Source organism: Aedes albopictus, chromosome 3 (assembly GCF_035046485.1).
Source record: "Aedes albopictus strain Foshan chromosome 3, AalbF5, whole genome shotgun sequence".
Taxonomy (NCBI): Eukaryota; Metazoa; Arthropoda; class Insecta; order Diptera; family Culicidae; genus Aedes; species Aedes albopictus.
The window spans coordinates 306,911,776-306,931,688 of record NC_085138.1 but is presented as its reverse complement, the minus strand read 5'-3'; the positions used below and the strand labels follow the sequence as shown (position 1 = coordinate 306,931,688).

The 19,913-nt window shown below is 38.0% G+C and overlaps 1 protein-coding gene across 1 annotated transcript in view; it reads left to right on the top strand.

The window, feature by feature from the left end:
• The window catches only part of LOC134290799 (protein jim lovell-like), an 81,014-nt gene extending 78,462 nt beyond the window's left edge, over positions 1-2,552 (top strand). The window contains exons 3-4 of the mRNA XM_062858000.1: positions 2,241-2,375; positions 2,449-2,552. Of these exons, the coding sequence (XP_062713984.1) occupies positions 2,241-2,375; positions 2,449-2,552 (239 nt within the window). The remainder of the gene's footprint in view (positions 1-2,240; positions 2,376-2,448) is intronic.
• Positions 2,553-19,913: the final 17,361 nt, after the last annotated feature.

Sequence of the window (19,913 nt, the reverse complement as noted above, 5' to 3'; positions counted from 1 at the left end):
TTGCTAAATTTACTCTAAATTTGCAATACTGCATTAAATTTCAAGTATTATACAAGCATCAGCAGTGTTACTAGCTTCTAAATCAATATTGTTGTTTGTTTATTACCAGGGATTTTAACCTTTTATGGGTCATTCATCCCGTTCTAAATCAATATTGTTTATTTCTTCATTTAAGTAGTTGATGCAGTATAGAAAATATAGAGTGAATCAATATTGTGTGCATCAAGTGAAAAGTTCGATGACCCTTTTTACCAAAGAAATTTGACAATTCGGTTTTGAATGCCTTTTTGTAAGACCTAACTATTTAACTGTACCTGGGCAGTGCTGCCAGTTATCCATAAATTGGTGTGGAATCTCTTAAAACATCGAATGGCATATATTATACACACGCTACACGCTAAGAAAAAGTTACTCTAAAATGAGTAAGATGCACACAAAACTGAGCTAAACTGGAACAGCTAAAAAAATGAGTAAATTGCATTTCCAGCGATAGCGCTGGCCCAAGTGCAAAAATCCAAACAATTTAAGCCGTATAATATTCTTCACATCAGCAAAAATATTATACAACTTAAACTGATGAGATTTTCGCACTTGGGCCAGCACTATCGCTGGTAATAAAATTTACTCAATTTTGAGTTGTCCCACTTTAGCTACAAAATGAGTGAATTTTCTGACCGTGTAGTTGGATCTTTTCCAGATCTCACAGATTTGGACGTGTTTGATTCATCTTGCAAAACTTGTCGCCGTTATTCGAAATGTCTTATTAGTCCGACTTCACAGCCTTTCAGCTCACCCAGCTGTACGAGAAAGCGAACCACTGAAACAAACACTTCGCGCCTTAATGTATGTGGGAAAATCGCCGAATTTTTCCTTGGACCCCACGGACCGACAAATGCGTGTACCACGATGCGATTAAGCGCGGATTGCGTCCCGAGCATCGCTTGGAGGAAAAGCTGTTACACTTTGTTTTCATATGGGAATGTGTCCGTTCGGTCAGCAATCGGTAACTTCTTCGTACACCGATCCGTGGGACCCCTGGACGTTGCCGCGGTGGAACTTTTATATCAATTAAAATTGTAAAGAGACTACCGACCGAGTGCGGCGGTGGTGTTGCTATGCTATAAGAGGGGGTGGAGGACTTCAGGTGTAACTCGCAGATGAATGAGAGCCGGGCGAACTGGACTTGGGTCAGTCGCAACGCAACCAGCCAGCCAGCACAGCGTCATAAATTATTAATCATTCATTTTTCGGACCAAAGTGTTTTATTTGTTGCGGGCGTTGTTGGTGATGATGGGAATGAGTGTGTCGCCGGTGTCCAAGGTACGAGCAGGCGGTCTGAGCAATAATTACGTGAGAGAGCTACACTATCAGGTTATAAATTGACGATGGAAATATGTGAGATAAATTGGATGGAAGATGTGAAACCGCAGCCGGTATGATTAATTTTGGAGTGAATTTAAGGGCTGCAAAATCAAATATCTGTTTAACTGTTACTTCTGCTGAAACGATTTAATGAGAATATTGTTCAAATAGCTGATTCCAAACATAAAACTACTACTTAGCCTGAGTAGTACGCTTCCTACGTCAAAATTTGGTCCAAAAATATTGAAAACTTATAATCTGTGGCCAAAACAGTACTATTCTCCAACGCCATTTATGGGAACAGAAGGGTACACCTTATTCAATGTATTGTAGATGCATCCACTTCTGATCCTCCATCAAATATAAGGTCTTGTTCTCGGTTGTATTCCTCCGTCGAAATTATTCCAAAAATCTTCGATGTGCGAACAATGACGCATTCTTGTACAGTGCGCCGCTTTTAGTGGCATAAATTTTTTTGCATATGGTTTCGATCCATGCTTTTCTGCGCTTCTTCCATTACACTCTACTCGTGTATATGGTTCTCGCTACGGTGGTTTCGTTTCTGTTGTATTCCTCCTATGTACCGTTCTCTGTTGGACCAGCCATAAGATTCAACATCTGATCCTGGCGGCATTCTTCTCGTTCGTCACTCGTTGGTACTCCTCGTCATCACTGCATCTCTGATAGCTATTTTGACACGTTTTTTTTTTTTTGGGAGCTCACCTTTGAAATCATCGGATAATAGTATGGTAAATATAGATTTCGAACGGTTACGAGATGTTAAAGTTGCCCTGGATTGAGACAATTTCTTTAAACATTTATTCACAAAATATTCGAAATATGCTAATCTCCTCCTTTCATTTCCTCTTCAATTTCAGTGTTCAGTCTGGACTCCCCGCTCGGGCTCTTTCCTCCCGGGATGGACCCCGGCAAGATGTACAGTCCCCTGCTGGAAATGTCCGACCCCCGTGGGATGCACCACGACGGCCCACCGTTCCATTTGAAAAAGAAACGTAAGTATTATCGCAAAAAAAAAAATATCAAATCCTCAGCAGAAGTTCATTGCAACACGTTAATGTTATCTAGCGAAGGCGAGCGAGCGGCGGGTGCATCGTGTAGTGCCAATTAAAATTTTCCCCTTCCCCACTACTGTGATGGACGGCGACGCCGCCGCCGGTAGGGCGTTCTAAATCAGAACCTACCGAAAGTATACGTTAATTATCATCGTCATTGCCAAAAAATCCAAAGTGTACTGTTATTTTTTATTTACTCGTTTTTTCGGGGGTGGATTTGTGAGAAGACTGCTGCAATGCAGACGAAGTCGCAGTCGGGTCGGAATGGCAGCAGTAGCAGCAGTGGCATTATTGATGTAACTTTAACAAAACCGCACTGAAGGAAGACATCGCCAAAAGTTACACCGGCACATGTCGTAAATTGAAAAGCAAGGGGGAACGAGGGAAAATTCACCTTCAATGAGTTGAAGTACTGTCTGTTGAACTGGGAATTGATGAGTTTTCCGATGATTGCAATGCTATTCTTGGATAAAAACAGTACCTACTTATCAGAAAGGGTTACTTTCAACTGGATTTAAAACTTTCGTCAATGACTGCCTACTCCGGCACTGGAAGCAAGTAGGAGAGATTGGTCTAATACGCATCCTCTGAGGAATGGTTCAATTTTACCAATAGATTGCAAAGCAAAGCAAAGCAAAGCAAAGCAAAGATAACCGTACACATCGTAGTTGCTACTCCGTGATTGACCAGAACAATCGAAGTTGCCCAGAGAGCCAATGAATGTGAAAGCTTGGGACTAGCTAACCATTCTCCATGTGCACAATTCGAGAGTTCAGCTATTTAAAGTCAATAACGGCGCTGGCCACGTCCTTATGGTCATCAGGAAAGGGAAGGAATGTTAGTTCGACAACCGTTGCTACTAGAAACCGTGGAATCCACAGCATCCCCACAGTTGTCACGGGAAGGAATGGTGGTTAGTAGGGTAGGGTAAGGTGTGGATCTAGGAGCCACCTCTGTTAGGTGATATGATCCACTAGTTATATGGAAATACACGTCGCGGTCTTCATCACGATTATGATTTATTTGATCACGATGACCACTGATCCCGGATTTCGTGCTCGCGTTTCCATCGCCCTACCGTGGAAACCGACTGATCTACGATTATTGTAGCGCGATTCTGAACCCGGATTTTTCACTCGCACTTCCATCGCCCTACCGAGAAAACCGACTGACCAACGAATATTGTAGCGCGATTCTGATCCCGGATTTTTCACTCGCACCCCCATCACTCTTACCTGAAAATTGTCTGCCATTCGAAAATTTCAATTTTACCAATAGATTGCATTGAAAAAGTTCAATATATTTTCTACAAGAGCCAGATGATAGCCATTTCTCAAAAATTTGTGAAGAATTAGCCTAAGTTAAAATTCACGAATAAAAAGAAATTGGAAAAAAAAATTCAAAAATTGTTATTTTTTGACAAATAAAAGTGGCCCTCACGTCGAAATTTTAATTGGAAATACATCTGAAATTATAGTTACATGTTTGTCAAAAACTATAAATTATGAAGGCATTCTTTACAATGCTCAAGGAGTTCCTAAATAAATACCTCATGAAAAAAAAATCAAGACTTGCGTTACCTGTGGGTGTTTTGTTACAAGATATTTTCAAAAAAAAAAAAATGGTGAATATGACGCTGTGGCTTATTTTTCAAAAGTTGTTGAAACCTGGAAATTGTAAGCTCTTTTGGATTCAAATGTCATAGAAAGAGAATCCTCTGAGTTTAAGCCAAAAATATTGAGATTTAAAGGTGGCGCATTAGCCTCAAAGTTAGATTTTCGAGATATGTATTTGATGAGCATTATTTTTTTCCAAAAAAGTCACGCAAAATATGAGGTTTTTTTTAATTTCTTTTTTTTTCTTCTTTTCACATAAAAAACAACTCGGGCCTCAACGATAACTTTTGAATCGCTTGACCAATTTCAATTTTTTATGCGGGATTTTGTAGATATTTCTAATGCCTAACTTTGTTCTGAACGATTTACTCGTCAAAATATTCATTTCTATGATACTTTTCACTAAAAACTGCCAAAACCAACCTTAAAATTTGAGTTTTTTTTATAGATTTTTATTTTATTTTTTTTCAAACCACTCCAACAATTGAAATATTTGTCCATGTTGAAATTATAATTACAGGTATAGTTTATTCTCAGCATTTTCATGCAACGAAAATATCAAAATGAAACATACAAAATCACGCTAAAGATTTGAAGTTGGTCAAGCGGTTAAAAAGTTATCGATCCCTCATTTTTTTTTGTAAAAAAAAAAGAAAAAAAAAATAAATGAAATTTTTAAAAACTCGTATTTTGTTTAACTTTGGAAAAAAGTAATATTCTAAAAGTTTATTCGGAAATCAATTTGTGAGAGATTCATGAAAAAATATTGAAATTTTGTTGAAAATTGAAAATATAAATGGCACTAGTGGTGAAAACATAATTTTGATTACTATTAATATTCAACTTTGAGATGATAGCGCCACCTCTAAATCTCAATATTTTTTGCTCAAACTTCAGTGCTTTCTCTTTTTGTGTCATTTGAATCCAAAAAAGCTTACAAACTCAAGGCTTCAACAACTTTTGAAAAAAAAAAATAGCTGCAGCCTAGTGAATATTCTTCCAATGTTCTCTGTGGATTCCCAGAAAATTGGATTTGCACTAAAAATTCACCATTTTAAGCAGGATTCCATCAACATGGGTTACATGACTACAGAAAACGACGAATTCGACTGTTTTCGAACCTATCATCGTAAGGGTAGTAAGTGATGGTCGTTGAGGTCAAATTATTTATCAAAATGAACACAATGGGTTCATAAAGAAATCTCATAATGGCTTGGGTCGCAATTCCTCTTGATGGCAAGCTTGGATTTTTAATTATTTTGGAGGAATTTTTTACTCTTTCAATACTGACTTACCATTATTTTCAGATTTTTCAATAGTTTTATTCAGAATGTGTTCAGAATTCTATCAAAATATTCGACATATCATCTTTAGGGGTTCTAATAATTTTACTTCAAAGTTCTCTGTTCTTTTATTAACGTATATCTAAAAATAAACAATTTTAACTTCAGGGTACTCTCGAGAAGCTCTAGCAATACTATCTATAATTTCACCCAAAAGAGACTTTGTAAAAAGTTGCCTTCAGAATTGCGTCAACAGTTTTAGAAATTTGGTAGCATTTTCCTTTTGGTATTTTACCATACACACTTTCAGGAAAAAACGTGCTTAGGATTATTCCATGAATTTTAAATATTTTTTCATTAAATTTAAAAGGGATTTTTGAAGGAGTATTTTTCAGTCTCCCAATTTATGATCATGTTTCTCTGAGTTTAATTTTAAATTCTATCTACGCTGTAATTTCTTCAGGAGTTGGACCACTGTTGTGACTAAGAATTATTTCCGAAAGCCCCTTCATAAACCATTATTCCACATTTTTTCTTTTCTGTAATTATCGAGGAATTTAAATTCCTGCAGGAATTTCTTTTATGTTTTTAGCAAAAATCTTGTATAAATTTCTAGAAAATTCTTCAGGGTTACCTCCAGGAACACTGGGGATTGTTTCAGGATGTATCAAAACATTTCTGGAATGTTCACGGAAACACGATTCTTGCAGGATTTCTTAAAATGGTTTAAACCAGAGTTTTTCTTGAAGTTCATTTAGTAGCCCTTCAGAATACTTCGTTATCTATGCACTTCTTCGAAAGTTCTTTAAAAATACCATCGGAATTTCCAGGAGTTTTTCTTCGGAATTTATTTCTTCGGAAATTCTTCTACCATTTTTTAAAGAAATTGGTCTAGGAATGTCTCCGGGGATTTCTCCAGGAATTCCTACAAAGTTTTCTTCAAAAGGTGAAATTACAGGAGTTTTTATCACAAAAACTCGGAGATTTTTTCAGAAATTCCTCCAAAGGTTCCTTCAGGCTTAATTCCATAGATTCTGGGAATTTCTCGGGAATTTATTTGCAATATTTTTTTTCTAGAAAATTCTCAAGAGATTCTTCTGGAGTTTCTCCTAGAAGTTTTTCCAATAATTCCCCTAGGTTTTCCTCCAGGTTTAGCTTCGGATTTATTCAGATCTTCTTCCAGGCATTTTTTCTGAATTTTGTCTTGAGATTCTCTCAACAATTCCTGCAGAAATTAATCCAGAATATATTCCATGTCTTTTTCAAGAATTCCCTATATTTGCCCTATATATACCTTCAGTGATTCCAGAGTGCCCACAATTGCAAATTGAATTTCTCCAGGATTTTTTTTTTAAATTTTTGTATGTTTAAGCAAGATTTTGTTCAGAAATTTCTACAGGTAGTATTTTAGGAATTTTTGTGCACAAATCCCTTCAGAAAGTGTGTAAGACGATGTGTAGCCGTGCGATTAGGGTCATCGAGCTTCTAATCGCACCATGCTATGGGGTGAGGGTTCGATTCTCGCTCCGAGCAATGATACTTTTCGTGAGAATAGTTTCTTCTCCGTATCCACTGGTGCATGCTCCGTGTGTCCCTTGTCTAGTGTTAAGTTGTTATGCAGTATGTACAGCCTCTGGCTGAAGACCGCGTCCGCGTCTTTTTCTTTTTTTAAGATTTTTTGAGAATTATTTCAGATGTATCCTCTGGAGCTCTTCTAAGTAAGGGAGTATCCATTTGGTACGTCACGCTAAAATTGGGAATGTTTGACCCCCCCCCCCCCCCCCCTCTTCGTACTTGTTTTTCCTACTCTTAATACATTGCTTGTAACACTTTCACAAACCCTCCCCCTCCCTCCTAGGAACGTGACGTACTTAATGGATGACCCCTTAAGGAATCCTAAGAAATTCATCGAGGGATTTTTTAAGAATTCTACCAGTACCTTTGTCTACGATTGTGCAAATATTTTTAAGAGATTCCTTCAGAAATTCCTCTACGGATTTTTGTGGACATCTCTCCAGAAATTTCTAGAATATCTTTTTTTTTAATTACTTGCTGAGTTGTTCCGGAAGTTTCTCATTATTTTTCTCTGAGAATTAAGGGGATATCTTAATGTGTTTCTTCAGGAATTCTCATAAGCTTTATCCTACGCATTCATTCAGGAATTGCTTTAAAGATAACTTCAGATATTGCCCCAGAAATTTTTGTACAGGAATTTCTCCAAAAAAAATTCAAGAAGTGCTTCCAGTAGTTTCCAAAAAAAACTTCGGAAGATTTTTTTATTTTATTTTTTGTTAAGCAATCCTCAAGGAATTAGTCAGCACTTCTTTCAGGGATTCCTTAAGGAATTCATGCATGAATTCAAGTAAATTTCGTTTCTTCAGGAATTCTTATAAGCTTTATCCTACGCACTCATTCAGGAATTGCTTCAAAGATAACTTCAGATATTGCCCCAGGAATGTTTGTACAGGAATTTCTCAAAAAAAATGTCAAGAAGAGCTTCCAGAAGTTTCCAAAAAATCTTCGGAAGTTTTCTTTTTTTTAATTTTTAAGCAATCCTCAAGGGACTAATCAGAAATTCCTTCAGGGATTCCTTAAAGAATTCATGCATGAATTCTAGTATTTTTCGTGCAATTTCTGGAAGAATTTCTGAAAAATTCCTAGAGAAGTACCGGAACGAAATCTTCAGGGTCAGACATCCCAGGAGATATTTCTGATGAAGCCACAGGAGCAATTTCTAAACAAAATCCTTGTAGGAATTTCTGCAGGAGTCACTGAACGATTTTTTTTTCAAATTCTTGGAGACACTCTGGGAGAGATTTCCGAACAAATTTCTTTATAATTGGTAAAAAAAAATCGAAAGCATATCTAATTTTCTATTTTTAGAAAAATCCATGAAAGAACTTTTGAAGTGATCCCTCGCTGAAATTCCTGAAGAAATCAGAAGATGAAAAAAAAAATTTCAACGGAATTTCAGAAGGAATCCCAGCAGGAGCTCCTGAAGATATCTTCAGTAGCGTCACTGAAGAAATCTTAAAAAGTACCTTTGATTGAATCTCTAAAGCAATATCTTCTTCTTCTTCTTCTTCTTGGCGTAACGTCCTCACTGGGACAAAGCCTGCTTCTCAGCTTAGTGTTCTATGAGCACTTCCACAGTTATTAACTGAGAGCTTCCTCTGCCAATGACCATTTTGCATGTGTATATCGTGTGGCAGGCACGAAGATACTCTATGCCCAAGGAAGTCAAGGAAATTTCCTTTACGAAAAGATCCTGGACCGACCGGGAATCGAACCCGTCACCCTCAGCATGGTCATGCTGAATACCCGTGCGTTTACCGCCTCGGCTATATGGGCCCTTTTAAAGCAATATCTTAAGAAATCCCAAAAAAAAATCATGAAGGAAACTTAGGAGGAACTTCCTAAAACCTTTTTGGAGAAATGCCTGGAGAAACTGTTCGAGAGTCCCTTGATGTAAATCGATTCTGGGGGATATTCTGATGAGTTCCTGGAGAAATCTGTGACCGAATTCTTGAAAAAAAAAATCCTGTAGTAGTACCTGGAGAAACGCATAGATAAGTGTTTTCATAGATCTCTGGAAAAAACTCTTGAGATATTTCTTAAGGAATTACCATAGAAATTTCTAGGCAATATTTAAGAAAAAAGTCCTCAAGAATTTGTGGTGAAGCAATTGAAGCTTTCCTTAGAAGAAATGCGGGATAAATTTCTGGAGAAACGCATAGAAGAATATCTGGAGGAAATCCTGCAGAAATCTTTGGAGAAATTCCTGCGAGAATCGCCTAAAGTGACAATGCAAGAATTTCTGGAAGAGTTCCTGCTGGATATTCTGGATGAATCCCTTAAAAGTTTCTAGACACATTCATGCGAAAATTTCCAATGAAATTCTTAGAGCCATTCCTGGACAAATCTGTGATAGACTTCCTGAAGAAATACCTAAAAGAATTTGTGAAGGAATCGCTGGAAACATTAAAAAAAAAAACACTAGAAGAATTTATAAAAGATTTTTTAACGGGTTTCTGAAGAAATGTAGGAAATTCTAAAAGACTCCCTGGAGAAATTTACGCTGATTTTTTTCAAACGACTCCCTAGAAGAATTTCTAAAGTAACTACTGGTGGAGTTTCAGAAGGAACCTAAAGATATCTTCCAAAAAGAGTTCGTGGGAAAATTCATGAGGGAATATCTGAATGAAGCCCAGGCGACATCCTTCTTATCTCTGAAAAAAAAAATTAAAAAAAAAAACAATCGGTAGCCGTTAACCGTTATTCAACGGCGTTAATTTCTTTAACGATTCAGCGTTTCAGTTATTTTCTGCTTTTCTCGTAAACCAAAACCTCCATTTAGGTAATGAGTCGGGACTGCCTAAATAGAATTTTTACCTAAATAGATTCATTACCTAAATGGATTCAGTCTATTGCCTAAGTACAAGGTTGAAAAGAATTTCAAGAAGGGAGAGTGACTAGGAGATTTAAAGGGGGTCATGCGGAGTTCCAGAGGACTTTCAAGGGAGTCTCTGGAAAAGAGGGGCTTTAGGGGCATTTTCGGGGGTTTTGGAGGTTCTCAGGTCAAACTTGTCATTCAAACAACTAGATGAGCACGAAACACGAATAACCCTGCAAAATTCCGCCAGACTGAAAAAATATTCAATGTCGGGTCAATTTTTATCGTATGTTGGGCCACTGTTAGACCAACATCGAACAACTGTTGGGTTTATATTGATGGCGGTCTGAAATTTAAGATGGCGGCTTAAAATTTAAAATGGCGGCTGTTTAATGGAGTTTTGGGCTATAAAACCATGCAGTATGAGTATACTTGGTGTGAGTAAGATGTCAGGAGTCCAAAAATGGGAACCTGAATATCAAAGACGGCGGTCTAAAATCCAAGATGGTGGCACAAAATGCAAGATGGCAGCTTATTAATAGTTTTTAGGCTCTAAAACCATGCAACATGGGAATATTTGGTGTGGGAAAGATGTCCAGAGTCCAAAACTGGATCCTTAAATGAATATCAGAATTTCCAAGACAGCCTTACGAAAAGAGCGAACCGTTCGGCAATTTTTCATGGATCATTCGTTGCTTTTTATATGCCATAAAACATTTTCCCTATAAATACTGCAGTGTGTTGTTGGCGCATATTATACCAATTCTCCCTATAACGCTCCGCTCAAGCAAAAGGATATGAAATTATCGTATTTTTTCGCCATCGTCCTCGCTGTCGACGTCGTCGTCGTATGTTCGTTCCAGGCTTCCCCTGTTGCCAAGAGGGCCACATTTCCCCATCAGACGCAGAGGAACATCGAAAGCCGAAAAAATAAAAACGGATGCTCATATTCATAACGATGTTTATAAACTTACATGTCTGTCTCTCGGTCGACTCCTGGCTCTTGGCGTGTGTCATCGTAGTCGTCGTTCGTTCTGGAGTTGGTTGTTGGTTGTTGGTTAGCTCGGTAGCTCTAGCTCCCAGGCATGTCTCCGCTTCCTTTCTGAGCTCTGTCTGTGCGGCGTATGTCGTAGGTTCAAAGTTCCCGGAACAGTAGTGGAACCCCACATGCTCCCCGCATGTGCTTCCTGGTGCTACAGTTTTTTTTTTCACTTTCTGGTGGAGCACCAACCCCTGAGAGATGGCAACATTTTTGGCGGAAATTTGCCAAATAAATTCGGTTTCCACGTTCACATTCCGGCCCCGGCCTGTGTGTGATTATCCATGTGGTGAACGATTCAACCGGGCGTTGAACGACTTACGTTACGTACGGAGAAGTGCAGAGCCGACCGTGTATGATTGTGTGGTTTATTTGGGGCCGGGGCCGCCGCGCCGGTAGTTCATAGAGTTCTTTTGGCTCGGCTCGTGGAGTTGGCCGAGTGCCACCACCGCCAGTGCCAGTAGGATTGTGATGGAAAGGTAAGGAAGTCTCTACCTTCTATTCATAGTCCTGGAAGAGAATAATGTGGTTAAGAGAGCTTCGTGGCAGGGTTAAACCGGTGCGATGGTAGTTCAGGTCACGGAAAGTTGACGTTATCTTGTGCAGTCATCGGCAATTTGCAGTTTCTACTTCAGTGGATGTGGGTTTGAGTTCGCAATTGGATGGTTTATTGGGAGTTTATGGAGGAGATGGAACAGGAAGTGTTAGCTTTGGTGATGTGTGAAATACTATTCATGGGAGTGTTGGAATACACAGCTGAAAGTGAATGTTGAAAACTAGCCAAAATAAGTAGCTTCTAACTGACAATCCCCTATGCAATTTGTTCCAAAGTTTAAAAGAACTGGTTACAAGGTATCCAACTTATTAACGACGTCACTCAGCGCTACCTAAACGCTCATAATTGCCAATCTCACTCACATCAATTTATCACACTTTATCCCGCGCTTTTTAACCCGCCCTCAAAAGATCAAGCCAGACAGAACCAAACACTCCCAACATGCCGGAATCCCTAAAACCCTCATTTTTCACGACCGCACTCTTGTGTGATAAAATTATTCATATCTTTGGCTTTATCTCAAACTTGATCAAGACACATAACCCCCATCTGCACGCGCGCGCTTTTATGGTTCATCGGAGTTCTCCTCTTCCCGACCGCCACTCCGACCATCAACAACTGATTAGCACACCAGTGCCGCCAGTGTAGTGTGCATCGCGGTGGTGGCGGCATCCAAACCAGCTCAGAATTACAATCATAAATGATGCCAACGCCGAGAGGACGACGACGGCGACGTGCGAGAAATCCTTCCATTCGATCCGCGCGCCACTCTATATTGCTTGCTATCGAAGTTCCATCGCGCGCAGTATCATCCAGCAGACGAAGAGTCAACCATGAAAACAGCGATGCGATGATGATGAACGATTTGGTGCTTGATGGTGGCGTGGCGGCACGGCGTGATGGAGGCGATGACGATGTTAAAAACAAACACCCTTCCGAAAGCTGCCCCGAAGTTCATATGTTGCCGGGCCGGGCCGGGATGGAACTGGGTTGACGACGACAAACTTTCCGAAGCAATAAAACGCTCGATTGAAACTCTGTTTCAGACTTTAAAATGTGTAGCATGCGGAGGTGCTCTGAGGAGACTCGACTGTTCTGTAGGGTTGCCAGATGCACAAAACTAAGCTAATTCCAAACGTTGAAGGCAAATCTACTAAACCTTTAGAATAGTTAAATATTTTGGATTGGCTTTCTCATTCACTAGGCCAAGACAAGTACATATTTTATACTGTTCCGACGTTTCGGCCTTTTGGTTGTGGCCTTCTTCAGGGATTGTACTGTCTACTGTCTACTGCCATAAATAATATCTCCTGATTTGCCTATGGGAGGGAAGATTTAGTTTTCATGCCTGCTGTTCGCTAGTTTAACAATTTTGAAATTTTTTCTTTTAGCTACACAATTACTCAACACTGCAACGACCGTTTCAAAATGGATGTGATTTAATGTTTTCTATATTTCATCGTTCAATCTAATACACCTAGTGTAATGACTGGTGCACGCCACATTAACAACCAGGACAAGGTTTCATATCCTAATCCCGGTAAATGCCCAAAATGTGAATTGCAGCATGAATACTTGCACACATCTTAAAGGCAGTTTTTAGGAAGAGAATATGCATTGCCATATCCGATTCCTCTACTATCTATAATAACATATACTCTCTCATCTCTACACACCTGGCCAAGTCCCTGCTAGATTTTATAAATTTCATAAGTTTATACACTGGAACCTCTTTTAATGCACTTGGCTGAGGGAGAATAATTTGAAATAGCCCAGAAAAGGGGGATCCAAAGGGCTTTTAAGGGATTTGAGGAGCCTTTTAAGGGCGTTCTGTCAGGTTTTGTTGGCGATTACGAGTAATTCGGGGGCATTTCAATAGTATTAAGAGACGTTTCAAGGAGCTTTGAGGGCAATTTAGGAGCCTTTGAAGGGCGTTGCAAGGGATTTGAGGGGTGTTTCAAGCACGGTTGCAAAAATTCCGTAGCTTCCAACGAACGTGAGTTTTTGTTTTTGTCTTTTCACCACACCGCTTCTGACGTTGAAGCCCCTGTCCTTCACGGAGGCAATTGAAAAGAGAATAAAAATTCTCTCTTCGCTCACACCGGGAAGACGGCGAGGTTCAAAAGCAACATTTTTCCTGTGACCGGCACTCAAACGACAAAAATTCACCACGTTTGCTTATGGGCGAGTCGCATTCATGCGGCCGGCGTTGACATGAAGCATCCATCAGCTCAGAGCGTGTGTTGATGATGGTGCAGTCATTACCACCACAATGTAGTTGAATTTTTCTGCGTTCACTTTCAAGTATCTCACAGCGGAGCTGAAAATGAATGTCAAAAACATTCAGTTCAGCAGAAATTCATTCAATTGAATGAGATTTTTGCAACCCTGGTTTCAAGGCATTTCGGAATAATTTCAAAGAATTTCAGAGGGTTTCAGGAACATTTGAGGGCATTCCTTGAGATGTTAGGGGCGTTCGATAGCATTTCAGGAGCTTTTCAAGGGATTTTCAGGTGCGTTTAAGGGGAATTCTGGAGCCTGTTAAAGCCGTCCAGGGGGGTTTCAGAGGCATTTCAAATTGATTATGATGATTTCATGGGCGTTTCAATGAGATAACGGAAGTTTCAGGGACGTTTCGAAGCATTTCAGGTCAGGGTCGTATCAGGGATTTCAAGAACACCTTTAAATCAAAGGGCATTCCAGATGCGTTTCAAAGGATATTGTGATGGGGTCACTGAGTATCATCTAAAACTTCCTGAAATGCTTCAAAGATCTCTCCAAAACTCCCTTGGACCCCATGTAACGCACCTGAGACGCTCCAAAACCCCCAAAAACACCTCCGTAACGCCTCTAAATCCCGTCGAAAATGCTGTGAAACTTTCTGAAATGCCTGAACATCATTGCAATAGTTTCCATCATTATTAAATTTCCCTATGCATAATATTGGTTCTGAGTAGCTTCCCTCTTTTTTTGCAGAACATAAAAAGGTGCGTTAATCAAAAATGCATTACATGCATAAAAAGAGGTTTTAGTGTACTTTATAAGGTTATTTGAAACTTTCAACAATTATGCAATAACATGAATCAAGACAACATAGCAAGAGATGTACTAGGTTTAGGTTCGTCTAGGCTACATGGCGATCACCACACACTATATGGTCGCTCATGAAAATCAAACCAACTGTCGTTTATAGTGATTTGTGTTAACATAGTGATACGATGCCTTTGAGCAAACTGCCTTTCTAATAGTAAATTTCATTTTTTTTATGATTCAAATTGATTGCACGATATCTAGTGATGGAAATAATTTCCAAAAAATGCCGTTGCTATCGAAATTTTTCGCGCTATTATATAAGGTACCCCGGGGCAAGTGAGAATCCGTGGAAAGTGAGACCTACTGCTATTTTTTTTTAAGGCAAACATTCTTCATGTTAAACATAGGTATCAACGGACCAACGGATATTTTAAATTCAAAAATTGTTATTATTCTCACCATAAAGAGACCTTATATGTTATTGTTGTTCAGATTTTCTTCGTGACGTGAAAATACACTTTTGTTTCTTACATGTACCCTTGTCCCTCAAAAGTATAAGGAAACATCTGTGATCGTGAGACTTCTGCCAAAAGTGCTTTCAGAAATTTTATAAAAAAGGAATATATCAGGGATTCTTATGATAGTTTCTCCGGGGTTTTTTTTAAACAACTCTTTAAAGATTCTTCCAGAGAAATTCCTTCAAAAATCTTCCAAAAGACCCCTTGAAAATATTTTCATTAATTACTTTCGAAAATTTCCCCATGGATTCCCCAACAATTCCTTCGCCAATTTGAAGACAAATAAGCCTTCAAGGGAATTATTAGGAAGCTTTCTTCAGGGATGGCTTCAAAATTCATCTAAAGAATTCTCTAAAAAATACATCAGATATTTATTTATTTTTTTTTGTGAAAATTATGAAAAAAATCTAAAAAAATTTCAGAAATACCTATTTGTAGGCTGCACAAAATCTTTTTTCAAGGACTTGTTCAGACATTAGTTTAAGCATTCCTCCACAAATTTCTTCAAAAAATCCATTGCGAAATTGTCATGGATTTCTAACGGATGTTCTCCAGTCATTTTTTTGGAAGATACTGTGAGGATTGCTTCAGAAATTACTGAGGGTATTGTTACGTACCTACAAATGGTGATAATACGAAACCCTGAACGTCTATGGCTAGTAGTACACAGGGTCAAATATTTGACAAGGAAAGAACTCAAGAAACAACATCAGTTTGACACTAATGAAAATTCGATCGAGTCAAACAAGATGTTTGAGCATTGGTTTCTTTTTGGATAAAGGTTTGACCGTGTGTACCAACAACTTATTTCTTCATTATGTGTGTTTATGTCAGTCTTCGATGGAAGTAGGACTGGATAGAAGCTACATTAATGTTTTCGAACTGATCAATTTAGAATAAAATTTATAAAACTTATTGCGGCCCTGCAATCCAAGATGTATTATTACTGCCCTGCTAAAAGATTCGGTTTACTTCGTTGCTCCTTCTAACGGATATGTTTAAGAAAAATCTTACATGAAATTCCTCCATGAATTAATTTAGCAATTTCTCCAGATTTTCGTTCGTTAATGCCTCTTCCAGGAACTTCTTCAAGGATTTCTCTAGGAAATCTTCTATAGATTTGATCAGATATCCTTTTTTTTTAGAAAATCAGAGATTCCTTCAGAAAATATACAGTGATTGTTCTGGAACAAATCATTCGTGGAATTGCTTCATGAATTTCTTCAGCAATTCATCCAGTTTTTCTATCAATAACTAGAGATTCCTTGCATAGATTTCCTTGGTAATCTGTCAAGAGATTATTTAAGATATCTTCCACAGATTCATTCAAAAACCTCTTTGGATTTTTTTTAAGAAAATCATCTAGAGATTTCTTTGGAAATTCCTCCAAAGATTCCTTCAAAAATGTCTCTTTAGATATCTATAGATTTTTTTCCAAGATTTTCTGAAGAAAATTTTCCATAAATTTCTAAATTAATTGCTTCATGGATGCTTCATTAAACCTTTCCGAAATTCCTTCCAGGAATTCTTTAAAAACGTTTTGGATTGCTTGAAAAACTTCTCAATGAATGTCTCAAACATTCTTCCTGAAATCCTTCCATATATTTATCCAAGTTTTACTCGTCCCCCATAGAGCTCTTGCAGATTTCCTCAAAGAATTCCGTATGAACCCATTCAAACACTCCTTTTTTTAGGTGTGTCACGGATTCTTCTCAAAAAACGTCCAGCATTTTGTTAAGAAAATTTGAAATTATGAATACCTTCATTAATTTTCTCTAGGTTTCCTTTAGAAACTTTACCAAGGATTCCTTTGAGAAAACCTCCTAAGGGATAGTCCATAAATCACGTAGCTTTTTAGGGGGCGAGTCTGGTATTGTGTGATGAGCCGTGTATAAGGTATGGGTCAAGCCCATGCACAAGAAAGAGGTGTTGAGGGTTGAACCCCTTCCATTGCCAATGTTCCATACATTAGGCATCCCTCCGCCCTTTGCCAAAATTAGGAAACCTCCTTTCCCTGTTGTTGCCTTTTCTGTGCACGGTCCTGGTATGGGCCAATATGTTACAAGAGAGGAGGGGAAGTTAGAAATCGGCCAATAAAGGCTACGTCATTTATGGACGCTCCCTTAGTTTATAAGAGATTACTTTAGATAATCCTCCAGAGATTAATTAGGAAATTGCTCCATGGACTTCTTTAGAAGTTTCTCCAGTTATGTCATCAAATCGTCTTTGAGAAAAATCCAACTGGGATTCCATCAGGAATTTCTCCAGGGCTTCAGAAAGTGATCCAGGCACTCCTGCAGTTTTTTTCCTTCAGAAACTACTCCAACGGCTACTTTTGAAATTTTGAAGTTTCTTTCAGAAATTTGATTTTTTTTTCTCGAAATCCTTCAGAAATTTCGTGAGAAAATTTCTCCAGGAGTTCGATTAGTAAAGTCCACCAGAATATCTCCAGGAGCTGCTTCACAGTCTTTTACACAACGTCTTTCAGTGATCTTCCTCCAAAGATTTCTAAAAATATCCATGAAGAGGAATTTCTGTGGGTATTCCTCCATGTGTTTTTTTCAGAAATTTCTACAGGAATACCTCTATAGAAATTTCTCCTTGAATTCCATTTCCAAGGAGTCATTCACAAATTCATCATGATTTCCACAGGCACTCCCTAACTAATTTCTCAGGAGCTTTTCTGGAAATCTTTACAAAAGTTTATTAAGGTGTTTCTCATGACATTCCTCTAATGATTTCTTTAGAAATCAGTTCAAGAGAATTCTCCAAAATACTTTTCTAGAGAATAGCTTAGAAATTCCACCACGAGTTTTCCTAAGAGTTTCTTCGCAAATTTCCCCAGGAAGTAAAACTGGTTATGACCCATATGCATCTTGTTCTTCTTCTTCTTGGCCTATAGTACCCACTGGAACTAAGACTGCTTCTTAGCAGTGCTCTATGAAAACTTCCACAGTTATTACCCGAGAGCATCATCTGCCAATGACCATTTTGCATGTGCATATCGTATGCCATTCACGATGATTCTGTTTGCTCAAGGAAATTTCTATTACGAAAAGCTCTTGGACCGAACCTTCACCCTTAGCATAGTCATGCTGAATACCAATGTCTTTACAGCTGTGGCCATATGGGCCTTACGTGTATTGATGAAGACATCCCTAGGGAAATTTCTGGCAATATTTCAAGTGAAATGTCTGGAGAAGTTCAAAAAGAGGTTCCCTCGAGTAGCAGGATGGAGTCTCTCAGATTGTGTGGTACATTCCTGGAGGAATTTTGACGACATTCTTCTGTGAATCTCTCAAGTTTTCTTGAGTTTCTGAAAGTAGAAAATTAGGAGAAATTACTAACAAAATGTTTGACAGAATCTTTGGGAAAATTCGTTGTTATTCCGGACAGAATATATAAAAATGATTGAAAAATATACAGATTGCTGCAGAGGAAATCACAGCGAATTTTCCGAACATATTACTTGACAAATTTCATGCGAGACACCTTATAGATTTTCAGAGGAATTCCTTATACTATATCTTACCAGTATCCCTAGAACTTTTTTGCAGAACACATAAAAGAGTGAAACAGAATTTTAATAAAGTATATTCCAGACAGAATATCTGAAAAATACTAAGCGATTTTTTGATGAAGTTGGTAGATGCAATTCAAATTCTTGTTAAGAAACCAACTATTTTATAAAATGTTTATCCTAAACCACAGTTTAATTCAGGAATTCCGAAAATAATTCTTTAGGGAGCTGCTCCAGTTCTTTCAGATATTTGGCCTCCAACTCCTCTAGATATAACCATCTCAATTTCTGCAAAATTCTGTTATTTTGAACATTTTTACATAGTAAGTGTTCAACGTTTCTGCAAATGATCCTAAAAAATCTAGATTTTTCTGTATCAAAATTGGCAAAATTGTATTTGTTGTTCGCTGTCAAATTTTAGACACAATCGGTCATAAGATAACAAAGATACAGGATGCCAAAATTGACCATTTCGAATGAAAATAGGCTTTCACTGCTTCTTTTATGAGCACAATTGTACATTTATGGAAAAACAGGTGAATTTTTTTTTTAAAGTTGAAAATATAAAAAGTTAACAACAACAAAGGTCCACCTAGACATTTAATAAGAAAAGGCCAAAGAAATGTCGTTCATGGTGAGGGATTGGTGGGTAAAATATCGAAGATTTTTAGTCCACGTGGTAATTGGATGGTCCCATGCATGCGACTTCATACTCTTGGAAGATTTAACCGATGCTAAGATTGCTATTTTTACAGCTTATTCACAGCACATTTTTTTTTCAAGTATACGCTTTAAAATCTTTATGATAGTCAAAGCGTAAAGTTATATGTGGTTCATTAGGCCGAAGTAAGTTAGGCCGAATGGGTCAGTACGCAACTTGAGCATACTAATATTTTGTAAACTATGATTTTGAGCGGTCACACTACTAGCTCTTCCATATTTTTTCCTTCTTCTTAAAATGAACTGTTCTTTCGAAACATATGACTAATGACCCAGCCACAAACCGTAATACTCTTTTTTAGACATCTCTGACTCTTTCCTCCCTCAAAAGCTTTTATCCATACACACACAGTTATGAAAGTTTGATTAAGGCTTGGATTTTGTTACGAAAATAAAAAGATTTAAAAAAATGAAGACTCTGGTTCTTAGGTGGTCAGTAGGTTATTTTTTTTTAGTTCCATACAACGTTTCAAAATTTTGTAAGTGAGGTTATCCCCTTTTTAAAGTAGGCTTAGTTTTGTTGTTTATATGCTTGTTTTATATGCTCAGCTCATATTCAACAAAATGAACCCTCTGAATCTGAGCCCCTGATATGTTAAGGTGCGTGAAAATTAGGAAAAGTTTGAACTTCTCCTGAGATTCCCTTATAAACTCCTCGAGAGATTTCCTTAGGAGTTCTTGTAGTAATTAAGTATGTTAAGTATGTCACTAAGCCACTCACAACATTACACTGAACACAGTAGTCATTGACTTTAATAGATTGACGTAGGGAACATTTACATCATTCTGTAATAAACGTT